Here is an 18454-nt window from a genome sequence, read left to right as displayed (position 1 = left end):
TGGACCTTGAGCGTGGCTGAGGTGCACCCGTGACCAGCTCGGAAACCAAATTGCATAGCGGAGAAGGTACGGTGGGATTCAAAACTTGGCAGTGATCTGTTTGTTCACTTGGCTCTCGAAGACTTTAGAAAGGCAGGGCAGGATGGATATAGGTCTGTAAACAGTTTGGGTCTAGAATGTCTCCCCATTTGAAGAGGGGGATGACCACGGCCACTTTCCAATCTTTAGGAATCTCAGACAATACGAAAGAGAGGTTGAACAGACTAGTAATAGGGGTTGCAACAATGGCGGTGGATAATTTTAGGAAGAGAGGGTCCAGATTGTCTAGCCCAGATGATTTGTAGGGATCCAGATTTTGCAGCTGTTTCAGAACATCAGCTGTCTGGATTTGGGTGAAGGAGAAGTTGCTGCGGGGGGTGCAGAGCTGTTGGCCGGGGTTGGGGTAGCCAGGTGGAAAGCATGGCCAGCCATAGAGAAATGATTATTGAAATTCTCGATTATAGTGGATTTATCAGTGGTGACAGTGTTTCCTAGTCTCAGTGCAGTGGGCAGCTGGGAGGACGTACTCTTATTCTCCATAGACTTTACAGTGTCCCAATTTTTGGGGGAATTAGTGCTGCAGGATGCAAATTTCTGTTTGAAAAAGCTAGCCTTTGCTTTCCTAACTGACTGTGTGTATTAGTTCCTGACTTCCCTGAAAAGTTGCATATCGCGGGGACTATTCGAAGCTAGTGCAGTCCGCCACAGGGTGTTTTTGTGCTGGTCAGGGGCAGTCAAGTCTGGAGTGAACCTAGGGCTATATCTGTTCTTAGTTCTACATTTTTTGAAAGGGGCATGCTTATTTAAGATGGTGAGGAAAGCTCTTTTAAAGAACAACCAGGCATCCTCTACTGACGGGATGAGGTCAATATCCTTCCAGGATAAACAGGCCAGGTCGATTAGCAAGGCCTACCCGCAGAAGTGTTTTAGGGTGCATTTGACAGTGATGAGGGGTGGTCGTTTGACCGCAGGTAATGAGGCAGTGATCGCTGAGATCCTGGTTGAAAACAGCAGAGGTGTATTTAGAGGGCAAGAGATTGAGGGCATCTAGCTTAGATTGTAGGATGGCCTGGGTGTTAAGCATATTCCAATGTAGGTCACCTAGCAGTACGAACTCTGACGATAGATGGGGGGCAATCAATTCACATATGGTGTCCAGGGCACAGCTGGGAGCTGAGGGCGGTCTATAACAAGCGGCAACAGTGAGGGACTTATTTCTGGAGAGGTGGATCTTTAAAAGTAGAAACTCAAACTGTTTGGGCTTAGACCTGGATAGTATGACAGAACTCTGCAGGCTCTCTCTACAGTAGATTGCAATTCCACCTCCTTTAGCAGTTCTGTCTTGACGGAAAATGTTGTAATTGGGGATGGAAATGTCAGAATTTTTGGTGGCCTTCCTAAGCCAGGATTCAGACATGGCTAGGACATCAGGGTTGGCAGAGCGTGCTAAAGCAGTGAGCAGGTTTCTAATGTTAACATGCATGAAACCAAGGCTTTCACGGTTACAGAAGTCAACAAATGAGAGCGCCTGGGGACACACAGGAACAGAGTAGGATGAGGGTACTGCTAAAGGCTATAAGAACTGGTCGCCTCGTGCTTTTGGAACAGAGAATAAAAGGAGCAGATTTCTGGGCGTGGTAAGATAGATTCAGGGCATATTGTACAGACAAGGGTACGATAGGGTGCGAGTACAGTGGAAGTAAACCTAGGCATTGAGTGACTATGAGAGAGGTTGTATCTCTGTAGGCGCCAGTTAAGCTAGGTGCGGTCTCCGCATGTGTGGGGGGTGGGACAAGGGGGCTATCTGAGGCATGTTGAGCGGGACTAGGGGCTCCGCTGTAAAATAAAACAATGAGAGCTGCCCTAAACAACAGTATACGACGCATATTGACATTAGAGAAAGGCATAAAGCAATCACAGGTGTTAATTGGGAGAGCTAAGACAACGGGTGAGACAGCAACAGGTAAACAGCTAAGACAACGGGTAAATGGTGATGAATGGCAGAGAGGGTCAGTTAGCTACACACAGGGCCTAAGTTCGAGGCTGGGGCCAACAGATAAACAAAATGAAGTACCGTGTTAATGAACAGTCCAGCAGGCATCAGCTGTGTAGCAGAGTTGCTGCTGATTGGACCTCGGAACACCACTGCCACCAGCCTGTACCGTTGACACCAGGCAGGATGGGTCCATAGACTCATGCTGCTTATGCCAAATCCTGCCTCTGCCATCAGCATGATGCAACAGGATCTGGGATTCGTCAGACCAGGCAATATTTTTGCACTCCTCAAATTGTCCAGGGTTGATGGAGTGCCCACTGGAGCCGCTTCTTCCTTGTTGTTGGATGATAGGAGTGGAACCCGGTGAGGTTGTCTGCTGCAATAGAACCATCCGTGACAAGGGTCGACAAGTTGCAGCATTCCGAGATGCCGTTCTGCACAACACTTGTTGTGCTGTGGGATTATTTGTCTGTTTGTGGCCTGCCTGTTAGTGTGCACAACTCTCGCCCAGGAGGGTGGCTGTTTCTGAGATACTGGATCCAGCTTACCTGGCAATATCATACCACGCTCAAAGTCACGTACCTGGCAACTATCAACTATCATGAGATACTGGATCCAGCTTACCTGGCAACTATCATACCACGCTCAAAGTCACGTACCTGGCAACTATCATACCACGCTCAAAGTCACGTGCCTGGCAACTATCATACCACACTCAAAGTCACGTACCTGGCAACTATCATACCACGCTAAAAGTCACGTGCCTGGCAACTATCATACCACGCTCAAAGTCATGTACCTGGCAACTATCATACCACGCTCAAAGTCACGTGCCTGGCAACTATCATACCACACTCAAAGTCACGTACCTGGCAACTATCATACCACGCTCAAAGTCACGTGCCTGGCAACTATCATACCACACTCAAAGTCACGTACCTGGCAACTATCATACCACGCTAAAAGTCACGTGCCTGGCAACTATCATACCACGCTCAAAGTCATGTACCTGGCAACTATCATACCACGCTCAAAGTCACGTGCCTGGCAACTATCATACCCCGCTATTGTCACGTGCCTGGCAACTATCATACCACGCTCAAAGTCATGTACCTGGCAACTATCATACCACGCTCAAAGTCACGTGCCTGGCAACTATCATACCCCGCTAATGTCACGTGCCTGGCAACTATCATACCACGCTCAAAGTCACGTGCCTGGCAACTATCATACCCCGCTGAAAGTCACGTACCTGGCAACTATCATACCCCGCAGAAAGTCACGTACCTGGCAACTATCATACAACGCTCAAAGTCGCTTGTGTCACTGGTTGACCCCCCCTCCATTTGTTTTGTACACTGCTGCTACTCACTGTTTATTATCTATGCATAGTCACACACCCCTACCTACATGTACAAAAATTACCTCAACTAATCTGTAGCCATGCACACTGACTCAGGTACCCGTACCCCCTGTATTTAGCCTCGTTATTGTTATTTTATTATGTTAATTTTTATTATATTTTTCTTTAGTTTATTTAGTAAATGTTTTCTTTAACTCTTCTTGAACTGCATTGTTGGTTAAGGGCTTGTCAGTAAGCATTTCACGGTAAGGTCTACACTTGTTGTATTCGGCACATGTGACAAATACATTTTGATGTGGTTTTGCCCAATATAACATTCAATAGAACAGCAACGGAATGCTTCGATGCCTGTCTGCCTGCTTTACATAGCAAGCAACGTGACTCACCGTCTATATGAGCGTTCCATTACCGTGTACCTAATAAACTGGCCGGTGAGTAGATATCAAACGATATCAATATCATATTAAATTATGGATTATTGGTGCACACCACTAATTGCTTTCAACGTGACTAAAATAACAAAACTAAAATACAATTTAATAAACGCATGTAGTCGTTTCATATCCTGCTTATCGTTAAAGTAATAGCTAAATAAGCTAAACACCTTCTTCACCCGCTTTGAGGAAAACACAGTGCCGCCGACGTGGGTCACCACCTCTCACGAGGACTGTAAGCTCTCATTCTCCATGGCCGACGTGAGTAAGATATTTAAGCGTGTTGACCCAAGATGCATGCGCAGACCAGCTGGCTGGAGTGTTTACAGACATATTCAAGCTCTCCACATCCCAGTCTGTTGTACCCATTTCCTTGAAGATGTCCAGCATTGTTCCTGTAACCAAGAAAGCTAAGGTCTAACTTCTGTTATCATGAAGTGATTTGAGAGGCTAGTTAAAGATCATATTCACCTCCACCTTACCCGATAACCTAGACCCACTACAATTTGCATACTGCCCCCACAGAGCCATGTGGATCAGTTTACCAACAAAGACGAGACAGCCTACAGGGAAGAGGTGAGGGCCCTGGCAGAGCGGTGCAAGGAAAATAGCCTCTTCATCAACGAGAAAAACAAAAGGATCTGATCGTGGACTTTGGAGATAGCAGAGGGAGCACGCCCCCATCCACATCGACGGGCCGCAGTGGAGAGGGTCAAAAGCTTCAAGTTGCTCAGCGTGCACATCACTAACAACCTGAAATGGTCCTTTCACACAGACGTGGTGAAGAAGGCGCAACAGGAGGCTGAAGAAATGTGTCTTGGCCCCTAAGACCCTCACAAACTTCTACAGATGCACCATTGAGAGCATCCTATCGGGGTGCATCACCGCCTGGTACGGCAACTGCACCATCCACAACCGCAGGGCTCTCCATAGGGTGGTGCGGTCAGCCCAACACATCACAGGGGGCATACTGATGAGAATTAAGTGATGGAGTGACTTTAATCTTAGCTGGTAGATTAGCTTCAATATTGCAGAGAGAACCTACAATCTATAAATGTAATTGTTTCCATCATTTCTAATTTATTTTCTCTATTTTATTTTTCCCTCCCCTGGTTGGAGTATACTACCCTACCGTCCCTCCCCTGGTTGGAGTATACTACCCTACCGTCCCTCCCCTGGTTGGAGTATACTACCCTACCGTCCCTCCCCTGGTTGGAGTATACTACCCTACCGTCCCTCCCCTGGTTGGAGTATACTACCCTACCGTCCCTCCCCTGGTTGGAGTATACTACCCTACCGTCCCTCCCCTGGTTGGAGTATACTACCCTACCGTCCCTCCCCTGGTTGGAGTATACTACCCTACCGTCCCTCCCCTGGTTGGAGTATACTACCCTACCGTCCCTCCCCTGGTTGGAGTATACTACCCTACCGTCCCTCCCCTGGTTGGAGTATACTACCCTACCGTCCCTCCCCTGGTTGGAGTATACTACCCTACCGTCCCTCCCCTGGTTGGAGTATACTACCCTACCGTCCCTCCCCTGGTTGGAGTATACTACCCTACCGTCCCTCCCCTGGTTGGAGTATACTACCCTACCGTCCCTCCCCTGGTTGGAGTATACTACCCTACCGTCCCTCCCCTGGTTGGAGTATACTACCCTACCGTCCCTCCCCTGGTTGGAGTATACTACCCTACCGTCCCTCCCCTGGTTGGAGTATACTACCCTACCGTCCCTCCCCTGGTTGGAGTATACTACCCTACCGTCCCTCCCCTGGTTGGAGTATACTACCCTACCGTCCCTCCCCTGGTTGGAGTATACTACCCTACCGTCCCTCCCCTGGTTGGAGTATACTACCCTACCGTCCCTCCCCTGGTTGGAGTATACTACCCTACCGTCCCTCCCCTGGTTGGAGTATACTACCCTACCGTCCCTCCCCTGGTTGGAGTATACTACCCTACCGTCCCTCCCCTGGTTGGAGTATACTACCCTACCGTCCCTCCCCTGGTTGGAGTATACTACCCTACCGTCCCTCCCCTGGTTGGAGTATACTACCCTACCGTCCCTCCCCTGGTTGGAGTATACTACCCTACCGTCCCTCCCCTGGTTGGAGTATACTACCCTACCGTCCCTCCCCTGGTTGGAGTAAACTATCCTACCGTCCCTCCCCTGGTTGGAGTATACTACCCTACCGTCCCTCCCCTGGTTGGAGTATACAACCCTACCGTCCCTCCCCTGGTTGGAGTATACTACCCTACCGTCCCTCCCCTGGTTGGAGTATACTACCCTACCGTCCCTCCCCTGGTTGGAGTATACTACCCTACCGTCCCTCCCCTGGTTGGAGTATACTACCCTACCGTCCCTCCCCTGGTTGGAGTATACTACCCTACCGTCCCTCCCCTGGTTGGAGTATACTACCCTACCATCCCTCCCCTGGTTGGAGTATACTACCCTACCGTCCCTCCCCTGGTTGGAGTAAACCAACAGACAACAATACCTCTACTGCTACATACAGCTATGTTCGCTCACATCTGCGGTACCTGTAAATAAATAATATACATATATTGCCAATTTCCTCAAGTGTCTGGATCTCCACCCACAGCGGCCAACCCACCATTCATTCTGATCTGAACTCCAACGCTCCGATGTCCACAGATTAACTCACTTTTTCCAGTATATTGGCGTTGTGCCATTTCACTTGGCAATACATGTCTCCATATTACTGTGATGTCACCCGAGGGTCCTGAACATCCCTATTCGTAACATTTCTACCATATCGCCCTAAAAATAAATACTTTACCCCAGAGTATAATGATATTACCCACTGACTGATCGTGGTTTTTCAGATCCCTTAACAATACAGTTTGCAAGTCCATCTTAACCCTGATAATATGACGCCACAACCATTCCTGGACCTGACTCCAAAAGCGAGCCACCGATGGACAGTACCAGAAAATATGTCCTATTGATTCTGTTTCCTTGTGGCAGAGTCTGCACAGGGCTGACTGTCCTATTGATTCTGTTTCCTCGTGGCAGAGTCTGCACAGGGCTGACTGTCCTATTGATTCTGTTTCCTCGTAGCAGAGTCTGCACAGGGCTGACTGTCCTATTGATTCTGTTTCCTCGTGGCAGAGTCTGCACAGGGCTGACTGTTCTATTGATTCTGTTTCCTCGTAGCAGAGTCTGCACAGGGCTGACTGTCCTATTGATTCTGTTTCCTCGTGGCAGAGTCTGCACAGGGCTGACTGTTCTATTGATTCTGTTTCCTCGTGGCAGAGTCTGCACAGGGCTGACTGTTCTATTGATTCTGTTTCCTCGTGGCAGAGTCTGCACAGGGCTGACTGTTCTATTGATTCTGTTTCCTCGTGGCAGAGTCTGCACAGGGCTGACTGTTCTATTGATTCTGTTTCCTCATGGCAGAGTCTGCACAGGGCTGACTGTTCTATTGATTCTGTTTCCTCGTGGCAGAGTCTGCACAGGGCTGACTGTTCTATTGATTCTGTTTCCTCGTGGCAGAGTCTGCACAGGGCTGACTGTTCTATTGATTCTGTTTCCTCGTGGCAGAGTCTGCACAGGGCTGACTGTTCTATTGATTCTGTTTCCTCGTGGCAGAGTCTGCACAGGGCTGACTGTTCTATTGATTCTGTTTCCTCGTGGCAGAGTCTGCACAGGGCTGACTGTTCTATGCCCCATATATTGAGCATTCTTTTTGTAACAAGTATGTTGTATAATAGCTTATATCGAAGCGAATGGGACTGCAGTGTCAATAGTTTAAGTTCATAGACCCGATGCCAAAGTATTGGGACCTCAAAAACCTGTTTCCAAATTGCTTGCATTTTATACCGTATTGCTGTCAAACATTTTGACTAAGTGAAACTGATACATTTTTCAATTTATACTAATAATTTTTAGCCATTTCTGATTTTTAAATGGGAGAAAACTAGACAAATTGTTTAATTTCTTAAGTAATTGACTCTTCCAATTTGTATTGTGTATACACCTCCATACGCTGTTGTTAGTTGTGTGACATCATTTGACTGTTCTTGTTTACAATGTCCTTCAAACATATTATACACATTTCTTACAAGAAAATAGTTTTTAAAAATCTATCAGTACATTGGAGTTTAGCCATATTATTTGCTGTAATATTAGATCTGCCTTTTCTGGAGGATGACATTGTAGCCAACTCTGTATGACTTCATTTAAAAAGGAGGATAGTTTAAAACTAGGGTCCATTGTCAATCCACCCAAAATGTAAAGTTTTATTCTGAAAAAGGCTTCTCTCTTGTGTGTATCCATTGGTGTGATTTTAAGTTGCCCTGTCAAGAGAAACTCTTTCCACAGTCATAGTAGGAGTAAGGCTTCTCTCCTGTGTGTGTTATCTGGTGAACTTTCAGCTCAGCTAATGTTTTGAAGCATTTCCTGCAGTCAGCACAGGAATAAGGCTTCTCTCGTGTGTATCCGTTGGTGTGATTTTAAGCTGCCCTGGCGAGAGAAACTCTTTCCACAGTCAGAGCAAGAGTAAGGCTTCTCTCCTGTATGTATAGGTTGGTGTGATTTTAAGCTGCTCTGTAGAGAGAAATTCTTCCCACAGTCAGAGCAGAAGTAAGGCTTCTGTCCTGTATGTATTAGCTGGTGACAGTTTAAGGTATTCAATCGGGAAAAACTCCTTCCACAGTCTGAGCAGAAGTAAGGCTTCTCTCCTGTGTGTGTTCTCTGATGAACATTTATTGCAGATGATGTTGTGAAGCACTTCCCACAGTCAGAGCAGGAGTAAGGCTTCTCTCCTGTATGTATACGGTAGTGTGATTTTAAGCTGCTCTGTTGAGAGAAACTCTTTCCACAGTCAGAGCAGGAGTAAGGCTTCTCTCCTGTATGTATACGTTGGTGTGCATTTAAATGGACCAGTTGAGAAAATGTCTTCCCGCAGTCAGAGCATGAATATGGCTTCTCTCCTGTATGTATACGTTTGTGTGTTTTTAAGGTATCCAATCCGGAGAAACTGACCCCACAGTCAGAGCAGGAGTAAGGCTTCTCTCCTTTATGTATACGTTGGTGTGTTTTTAAATTGCTCTGTTGAGAGAAACTTTTTCCACATTCGGAGCAGGAGTAAGGCGTCTCTCCTGTGTGTGTTCTCTGATGAACTGTCAGAGACCTTGATGTTTTGAAGCTTTTTCCACAGTCAGTACAGGAATACAGATTATCTCCTGTGTGTATTTTTAGGTGCATTTCTAGTTTTGATAGAATTGGGAAAATCTCCCCACAATGTGGGCAGTGGTGAGACCTCTTCGTTCTGTCATCTTCCTGCTGTGTCTCTCTGGATGTAGAGAATGTCTCAACATGATCTCCTGTGTGAACACCATCAGAAGAAGTCAGTCAGTTTGTGTGATATACATGACTTCATATCAGTAGGCTGTTCAATACAAAAGGGAATAAAACTAATTCTAAAAGTGGATAAGAGTTGAAGGCAAAAAGGGGCAAAAGGAGTGAAAATTAGGAGCCATATCATCCTCCACTCACTATCACAAGTTAGCAACCACCAGGGTTGGGTGAATTCCATTTCTATTCGAGTCAATTCAGAAAGTAAACCAAATTCCAATTCCGAATGTTCCTCTTTTCAAAGGATTGACAATAACTGTCAATTCAGTGTTCAATTAACTGGAATTGCATTTTTTTTTTTTTTTAAACGGTGACAAAACTGGTATCAAACCATGCAAGTGTCAGTAGCATGAAATAACATCTACCTTCTCATTGAAACTGTTCATCATGAAACAGTTCTACAGCAACTTTTCATGTACAGTGGGAAGTTGGAATGAAAAACAAACTTTGTTGTGCAGTCTGGAGTTTCTCAGGGATGTGTGATGTCAGAATTACAGAATTCAACCAGGCAGTAGACTGGGTCATAACTTATGGAGGTCTAACTTAAGATAACTTATAGATAGATAGAACCTGCTGTTACCATGATTAACAGATTTCCCAATCTTCTCCTCCTCTTCTTCATCTTTAATGTTGACACTCAGCTCTAGTGTTTGACTGCAGTCTTCCAGCTTCACTGATGCCATCTCTGGATCCTGCAGTGCAAACTGGGCTCCACTGTCACAATAAGGACCCAGTGACTGTAGGTTTGGACTCAGTGTGGAAGGAGACAGGCAGGCTGGGTTTGTCCTGACTGTTGATGTTACCGGCCTCAGACTTAATCAGAGTCGGCCTGTAGTAATAAAGACAAACCGACACAAAAGTTAGTCTTGAAAGTTCTGGCGCTTTCTTTATTCTCTAAAAATATTTTCAATTTTTTTCTTGTTCAATTATCTAATTTCAACAGATCAGGTAGCTAAACATTGAAAACAAAACCTGAATTCACATCAGACACACATACCTTAAATTACACAACGTAAGTGCACTTAACCTATAGTAGATTTCCTAAATTCATATAAATGACTCAAAAACCATTTAGTACAAGGTTGCAGTATGTTTTAGGCAGCACTATGTACTATTTTCCTGAATAACCTTGTCTTCACTGTATTATTTCACTCACAACCAATGGTTAGTGCTGGAAAAAAGTACTCAACTGTTTAAGAACCGGTAGATCTGTTCTGTGTGATATTTCTATGCTTCCCATTCCTTAGTTTAGTTGTCGTCTTTTACTTTTTGTTTTGTACACCTGAATAGAGGATAACTACCGCGCATTTGGAAAGAATTCAGACCCATTGACTTTTCCCACATTGTTACGCTACAGCCTTATTTGAAAATGGATTAAATCAAATGTTTTCCTCATCAATCTACACACAATACCAAATAATAAAAAGCGAAAATAGGTTTAAAATTTTTTGCAAATGTATTAAAAACAAACTAACATTTTACATAAGTATTCACTCTGACAGAGTTCCAGAGTTCCTCTGTGGAGATGGGAGAAACTCCCCAAATACAAGTGTGCCAAGCTTGTAGCGTCATACGAAAGAAGAATCATGGCTGTAATCGCTGCCAAAGGTACTTCAACAAAGTACTGAGGAAAGGGTCTGAATACTTATGTAAATGTGGTATTTCAGTTTTTACCTTGTCATTATGGAGTATTGTGTGTAGATTGATGAGGGGGAAAAACTATTTAATCCATTTTAGAATACGGCTGTAACGTAATAAAATGTGGAAAAAGTAAAGGGGTCTGAACACTTTCCGAATACACTGTACAATATTTGTGGTTATGGAAAAGTTATTTCACAGCAGTTTAGATGGTACAATGATTCTCCACACCGCTTGGTTTGTCACAAACTGAAATCCGTATTATTCAAATTCATGCAAACAGGAAATGGAAGCGGGATTTCTGCATAACGCATCTTTAAGCAAACCAGACTGTTTTTATTTATTTATGGACGGCCAGGGGCACACTCAGGCATCATTTACAAACGCAATATTTGCATTTAGTGAGTCTGACAGATCAGAGGCAGTAGGGATGACAACGCGTGAATTGGGCCATATTGCTCTCCTGCCTGAGCATTCGAAATGTAACAGGTACTTTTGGGAGTCAGTGAAAATGTATGGGAGCAAAAAGTACATATATTCTTTAGGAATGTAGTGGAGTAAAAGTTGCCAGGAAATATCAATAGTAAACTAAACTCAGCAACAACAAAAAAGAAAACGCCTCTTTTTCAAGACCCTGTCTTTCAAAGATAATTCATAAAAGTCCAAATAACTTCACAGATCTTCATTGTAAAGGGCTTAAACACTGTTGCCCATGCTTTATCAATGAACCATAAACAATTAATGAACATGCACCTGTGGAACAGTCGTTAAGACACTAACAACTTACATACGGTAGGCAATTAAGGTCACAGTTATGAAAACTTAGGACACTAAAGAGGCCTTTCTACTGACTCTGAAAAACACCAAAAGAAAGATGAGCAGGGTCCCTGCTCATTTGTGTGAACATGCATTAGGCATGCTGCAAGGAGGCATGCTGCAAGGAGACATGAGGACTGCAGATGTGGCCAGGGCAATAAATTGCAATGCCCGTACTGTGAGATGCCTAAGACAGCGCTACAGGGAGACAGGATGGACAGCTGATCATCTTCACAGTGGCAGACCACGTGTAACAACACCTGCACAGGATCGGTACATCCGAACATCACACCTGCAGGACAGGTACAGGATGGCAACAACAACTGCCCGAGTTACACCAGGAACGCACAATCCCTCCATCAGTGCTCAGTCTGTCCGCAATAGGCTGAGAGAGGCTGGACTGAGGGCTTGTAGGCCTGTTGTCTGGTGAGGACCTGCCTTACATCACCGGCAACAACGTCGCCTATGGGCACAAACCCACCGTCGCTGTACCAGGCAGGACTGGCAAAAAGTGCTCTTCCCTGTTTTGTCTCACCAGGGGTGATGGTCGGATTCGCGTTTATCGTCGAAGGAATGAGCGTTACACCGAGGCCTGTACTCTGGAGCGGGATCCATTTGGAGGTGGAGGGTCCGTCATGGTCTGGGGCTGTGTGTCACAGCATCATCGGACTGAGCTTGTTGACATTGCAGCCAATCTCAATGCTGTGCGTTACAGGAAAGACATCCTCCTCCCTCATGTGGTACCCTTCCTGCAGGCTCATCCTGACATGACCCTCCAGCATGACAATGCCACCAGCCATACTGCTCATTCTGTGCGTGATTTCCTGCAAGACAAGAATGTCAGTGTTCTACCATGGCCAGCGAAGAGCCCGGATCTCAATCCCATTGAGCACATCTGGGACCTGTTGGATCGGAGGGTGAGGGCTAGGGCCATTCCCCCCAGAAATGTCCGGGAACTTGCAGGTGCCTTGGTGGAAGAGTGGGGTAACATCTCACAGCAAGAACTGGCAAATCTGGTGCAGTCCATGAGGAGGAGATGCGCTGTAGTACTTAATGCAGCTGGTGGCCACACCAGATACTGACTGTTACTTTTGGACCCCCCTTTGTTCAGGGACACATTATTCCATTTCTGTTCATCACATGTCTGTGGAACTTGTTCAGTTTGTCTCAGTTGTTGAATCTTGTCATGGTCATACAAATATTTACACATGTTAAGTTTGCTGAAAATAAACGCAGTTGACAGTGAGAGGATGTTTCTTTTTTTGCTGAGTTTACTTAAAGGATAAGTTTCCTATTTTAGGGGATGGTTGTAACACAGGATAGTTGTAACACTTAATATCGCCAATCAGGAACAAGCTAAAATCATGTGACTCACTGTGCACATGCTCAGTTTGGTCCTCGTGTGAAGAAGCAAGACCCTGTGAAACTCTGCAGATTTTATTGAAAAACAAAATCTGAGTTTGAAGTAAGAAAGACATTTTTGGGGGCCAAATTTGTTTTTGTGATGGCATCACCTGCTTTGTAGTTAGATTCACCAAACTTATTTCAGGTTTATAACCAGTGTGTAGATATGGGGCGGCAAGTAGCCTAGCGGTTAGAGCGTTGGACTAGTAACCGAAAGGTTGCAAGATCTAATCCCCGAGCTGACAAGGTAAAAATCTGTCGTTCTGCCCCTGAACAAGGAGGTTAAACCGGGTGGGTATAATTTGTGGAACGTTCCAACAGGAATCTATTCCAAAAACTTCGTAAATAACAAGGTTTCCAAAAAACAACGCATACAAAGTTGTATAGCGGCAGAATAAGATACCGGGTAGGGAGTGGTCTATTTCATTGCGTTTTTCAGTCATCACGTTTATTCCGAAAAATGTCTGTCCTCACATGTCTGTTTGCCTATGGACAAACATTAAGAATAAGCTACGTGCCTATTCGGTGTGTATGCGTTGCTACTTTGTATGCATTGTTGGTTGGCAACCTTTTACTTTACGTTTTTTGGAACAGATTCCTGTTGGAACGTTCCACAAATTATACCCACCCGGCTAAACCACTGTTCCTAGGCCGGCATTGAAAATAAGAATTTGTTCTTAACTGACTTACCTAGTTAAATAAAGGTTAAAAAAATATACATTTGATGCAAGTTAACAATGCTAAAGTTAACATGTAGCTAAAATTGAAGCTAAGTAATGGCTGCAAGCATCAGGGTTGATTTAGAGAGATAAAACCAATACCAATTTGTAGCAGACAGACGTTCCTATTCACATTGAATGTACTAGCTCAAAATAATGAGACGTTGACAAAAAATGTAAGTGTTACAACCATCCCCTACAACAAATCAAATTTTTATGTAAATAAAAAAAATGATAGAAGGTTCCAGACAGTTTTTTGTGATTTCACATATGAGAACCTTACCCCAACCAGCAAATCGCTGCCTCATCCTTGTTCAGCAGTATGGAGGGCCCCACAAAAAACAAAGAAATGCTCCAAAAACACGCAATACGTCCTTTTAGAAACGGCAAAGCTCTCAGGATAGTGATGTAGGTCTTTGGATGTTGTACACATGAAATTGTGTCGTTCTGCACATTATCCGCAACGTTTTATTCAATGTTGTTTTACGACTCGTTTGGGTGAGGAAATCCAATAATTCCTTCAGCTACTAAAATAAATATCTGCACTGACTGACCGCCATCTTGCGGGCACCCTCAGGTCTCTTCTCGTTGTCTGCTTGTCATCAAACAGGGGGACTACCGTAAACTACATAATAATGTGACAGACGCAAATAAGCACGCAATGTTATTTGTCTCCTAACGTATTGCACAAGTTAACTGCAGGTAGAAAGTAGTTTCAACGGTATTGAAAAAACATGCTGTGGCTTTTTCCAAGTATTCTGGTATATACGGAATTACGCTCAAGCCTAGTAACTACAAATACTAATTTCATAGAACTTCTTCACTGGCAGTTTGTCTACTTCACTTCTTTAGTCTACTCTCTGATCACTCCAGATAACCCAGTTGGTTATGGAAAATATAATTCACAGCAGTTTAGATGGTACAATGATTCTCTACACAATGATTGCAAAATGTTCAGTTTGTGGCAAAACAAGCAACCAGGATATTGAGGAATTTTTGCATAGCGCATCTTTAAGCAAACCAGATGGCAGGATTTTCCAGTTTTTTCTTTTTCTTTTATTTATTTCATTTTTATTTACAGATAGCCAGGGGCACATTCCAACACAGGCATAATTTACAAATGTAGTATTTGTGTTTGGTGAGCCCGCCAGATCAGAGGCAGTAGGGATGACAACGTGTTAATTGGGCCATATTGCTGTCCTGCCTGACCATTTGTAATGTAACGAGTAAATTTGGGTGTCAGGGAAAATGTATGGGAGTAAAAAGTACATATATTCTTTAGGAATGTAGTGGAGTAAAAGTTGCCAGAAAATAGTAATGTACTGATACCCCAAAAACGACTTAAAGGAGAAGTTTCCTGTTTTACAACAACTCAGTCACACCTTGCCTGTTTGATTTAGTGATATAATATCAATACTAATTTGTAGCAGACAGTTGTTCCTATCACATTTTGAATGAAGTAGCTCAAACAATCTCTGAGACATGTTATAACCATGCCTAGTCTCCCTCCCATTAAAGGATAAGTGTCCTATATCACTATTTTTGATGTAAATTACATTTTATAAAAGGGTTCAAACACTTTTTGTGATTTCACATGTTTTTGAGAACCTTACCCCAACCAGCGAATCACTTCCTCGTCCTTGTTTAGCAGTATGCCCCCCCCCGCACAAAAAAACACCCAAATACATCCTTTTAGAAAACGGAAAAGCTCTCAGTATAGTGATGGAGGTCGTCAGATGTTGTACACATTGTGTCATTCCCGAACTTTGTCCGCAACGTTTTATTCAATTTTGTTGCGACTCGAGCAATAACACAGTCCATTTCACATTTAACTTCCAAAATAAATGAAACACTTTGAGTAAATGAGGGATACAAAGTATATTAAACGTATATTGTGCTTCCACACAGGAAGTTCCAGACACTTGTAGAATCTATGCCACGGCGCATTGAAGCTGTTCTGGTGGCTCGTGGTGGCCCAACACACTATTAGAATAGAATAAAACTTTATTGTCCAATTTTTCTTTGGCATCACCTTCATTAAAATAATCACATACACTCTCACATCACATTTAAACCAGTCAGTCCTTCATGTTGCATACAATAACAACTTAGAGGACATACATTCACTCACAAGGACTACTTGTTCCAACTGCACTAGACAGATAAGTACATATACCGATACATTAACTTTGCATTTAGTAGTCCAACAGCACAAGCGTAACAGTATTGCTTCCGTCCCTCTCCTCGCCCCTACCTGGGCTCGAACCAGGGACCCTCTGCACACATCTACAACTGCCTCCCACGAAGCCGCGGCTCTTGCAGATGAAGGGAAACAACTACTTCAAGGTCTCAGAGCGAGTGACGTCACCAATTGAAACGCTATTAGCGCGCACCCCGCTAACTAGCTAGCCGTTTCACATCGGTTACACAACGAACGAATGAATGTTTGAACACGTTCTTCTTGAACACGTTATTTTTGGCGATGGGCATTCTGAAGCGCCGGACAGAAGGGAAACCTCTCGAACTGCGGGTGTAGACGGTGGGAGGGGTCGCCAGCGACAGCCAGTGCCTTCTTTTTGGTTGCATTGTGGAACAGACTGCTCAAATGTGCCTGTGGTCGACCAATTGCTTTGCTGGCTGTGTTTAATATTCTGGTCAATTTGCTTTTGCTCCTCACGCTCAAATTACCATACCAGACTGTCATATTGAACGTGAGGATGCTCTCTACCAGCTCAGATTACCATACCAGACTGTCATATTGAACGTGAGGATGCTCTCCACCAACTCAGATTACCATACCAGACTGTCATATTGAACGTGAGGATGCTCTCCACCAACTCAGATTACCATACCAGACTGTCATATTGAACGTGAGGATGCTCTCCACCAACTCAGATTACCATACCAGACTGTCATATTGAACGTGAGGATGCTCTCCACCAACTCAGATTACCATACCAGACTGTCATATTGAACGTGAGGATGCTCTCCACCAACTCAGATTACCATACCAGACTGTCATATTGAACGTGAGGATGCTCTCCACCAACTCAGATTACCATACCAGACTGTCATATTGAACGTGAGGATGCTCTCCACCAACTCAGATTACCATACCAGACTGTCATATTGAACGTGAGGATGCTCTCCACCAACTCAGATTACCATACCAGACTGTCATATTGAACGTGAGTACACCCTCTCCAGAACATCCTGGCTGACCCCAAACCCCTTTAATTTCCTGATTAAGAACAGGCGTTAGCTTGCTAATTTAAAAACACAGTCTGCATTCTCTGTAAAACTCAGCGTGTTATCAATGTGTCCCCCTAGGTATTTAAAACACTCAACCACCTCCACTGGTTGGTCGTTCAGAGAGAGTGGTTGGGACATTGGCAAGTTGTTGCCATTGATGATCAGCTCCTTTGTCTTTTCCACATTGATATGGAGGACGTTGACAAACACCATTCTTGAAGGTTGTTGGTCTGTTTAAAATTGCTGTCCACATCTGACGTAGCATCTTTTTTATTATTATTAAAGTGTCCTACCAGAGCCATGTCCTCCGCGTACTTAAAAATACACTATATGTTGTGGTTTCCTTTATTTCTGCAGTTACCTGTAGCAGCAGGCTACATGGAAAATGGAATCGCTCGAGACGGCCCGAGTCGCAGAAAATGGAATATAACCTTGCAGGTAAAGTTCGTAATGAAACAACTTCATATGTACAACATCATTATACTGAGAGCCATTTCTAAAAGGACATCTTGGGGTGTTTTATTACATTTTGTTCACGTTTTTTCAGGACCTCCATACTACATAACGACGATGAAGAAGTGATTTGCTCTTTGGGGTACATTTTTCTTAAACATGTGAAATCACAAAAATGGTGTCTGGACCTTTCTATAACATGCAATTTACATAAAAAATGTTGTATTTTTACTTTATTAATTTACACCACTACCAATTGTATTTCCTTATTCACGCCATAGTAACAATTATAGATAAAGATAGAAACAACGTGTCTGAATATTAGTACACATGTAGACACTGATAAACATTACATTCAGCTTCAAAACAGTAGTGCAACTGTGAAATTGTCTCTCTCTCCTGCACCGCTACCCCATTCGTAGACGTTAACTGCTTTAGTGCTTATTGACGATAGTATCTTCTGACCAGGGGAGTTTTAAGAGACCCCAAAACTAGTCTAAAGATTAACACGCATCGCTTGCAGTACTTGTTTGGAAACATAAGAAACGTATCTTTCATATCAGCGAAATATCATTTTCAAAAAACAAGGTTAAGTTACTACACACCTTTATAGGGTTAGTGTTCCCACACGGTCCTATCGCCATGTTACAGCTCTTGTTAACGGAAGACATAGGTACCCACCCGTCTGTTTGAAACATTAGTTCTCGTTGACATGAAAGATAAGGGGCATATCAGCATATGTTTCGAAAGCGATGATTATTTACGTTTCTCAACGTTAAAACACAGCGTCGGAATTGTAGTTTACACAGAGCCAAATATGGGCAAATGTAACAGCTGAAAACCCTACTTATGGAGACCGAGGCAAAGCCAGTTTCAGGTCGGATATTCGCGCTTTCAAACCACTTGCCACAGACTCCAAATAAGTGTCATGAAGTTGGAATAATTGCGCACAACATTGCACAGGT

General features: G+C 44.0%; 1 protein-coding gene across 1 annotated transcript; it reads right to left on the bottom strand.

The window, feature by feature from the left end:
- Window positions 1–7362: 7362 nt before the first annotated feature.
- On the bottom strand, window positions 7363–14394 carry LOC106575351 (zinc finger protein 239-like). The gene is made up of 3 exons (XM_045696784.1): window positions 14068–14394; window positions 9788–10036; window positions 7363–9176 (listed from the first exon to the last, which is right to left on the bottom strand). The coding sequence occupies exons 2-3, from the start codon at window positions 9888–9890 to the stop codon at window positions 8257–8259; spliced, it is 1023 nt and encodes a 340-aa protein (XP_045552740.1). The 5' UTR covers window positions 9891–10036; window positions 14068–14394; the 3' UTR covers window positions 7363–8256.
- Window positions 14395–18454: the final 4060 nt, after the last annotated feature.

The sequence above is a fragment of the Salmo salar genome, chromosome ssa16 (assembly GCF_905237065.1).
Source record: "Salmo salar chromosome ssa16, Ssal_v3.1, whole genome shotgun sequence".
Lineage (NCBI taxonomy): Eukaryota > Metazoa > Chordata > Actinopteri > Salmoniformes > Salmonidae > Salmo > Salmo salar.
Note: the sequence above shows the minus strand (reverse complement) of the source record. Positions and strands in the feature narration are given on the sequence as shown.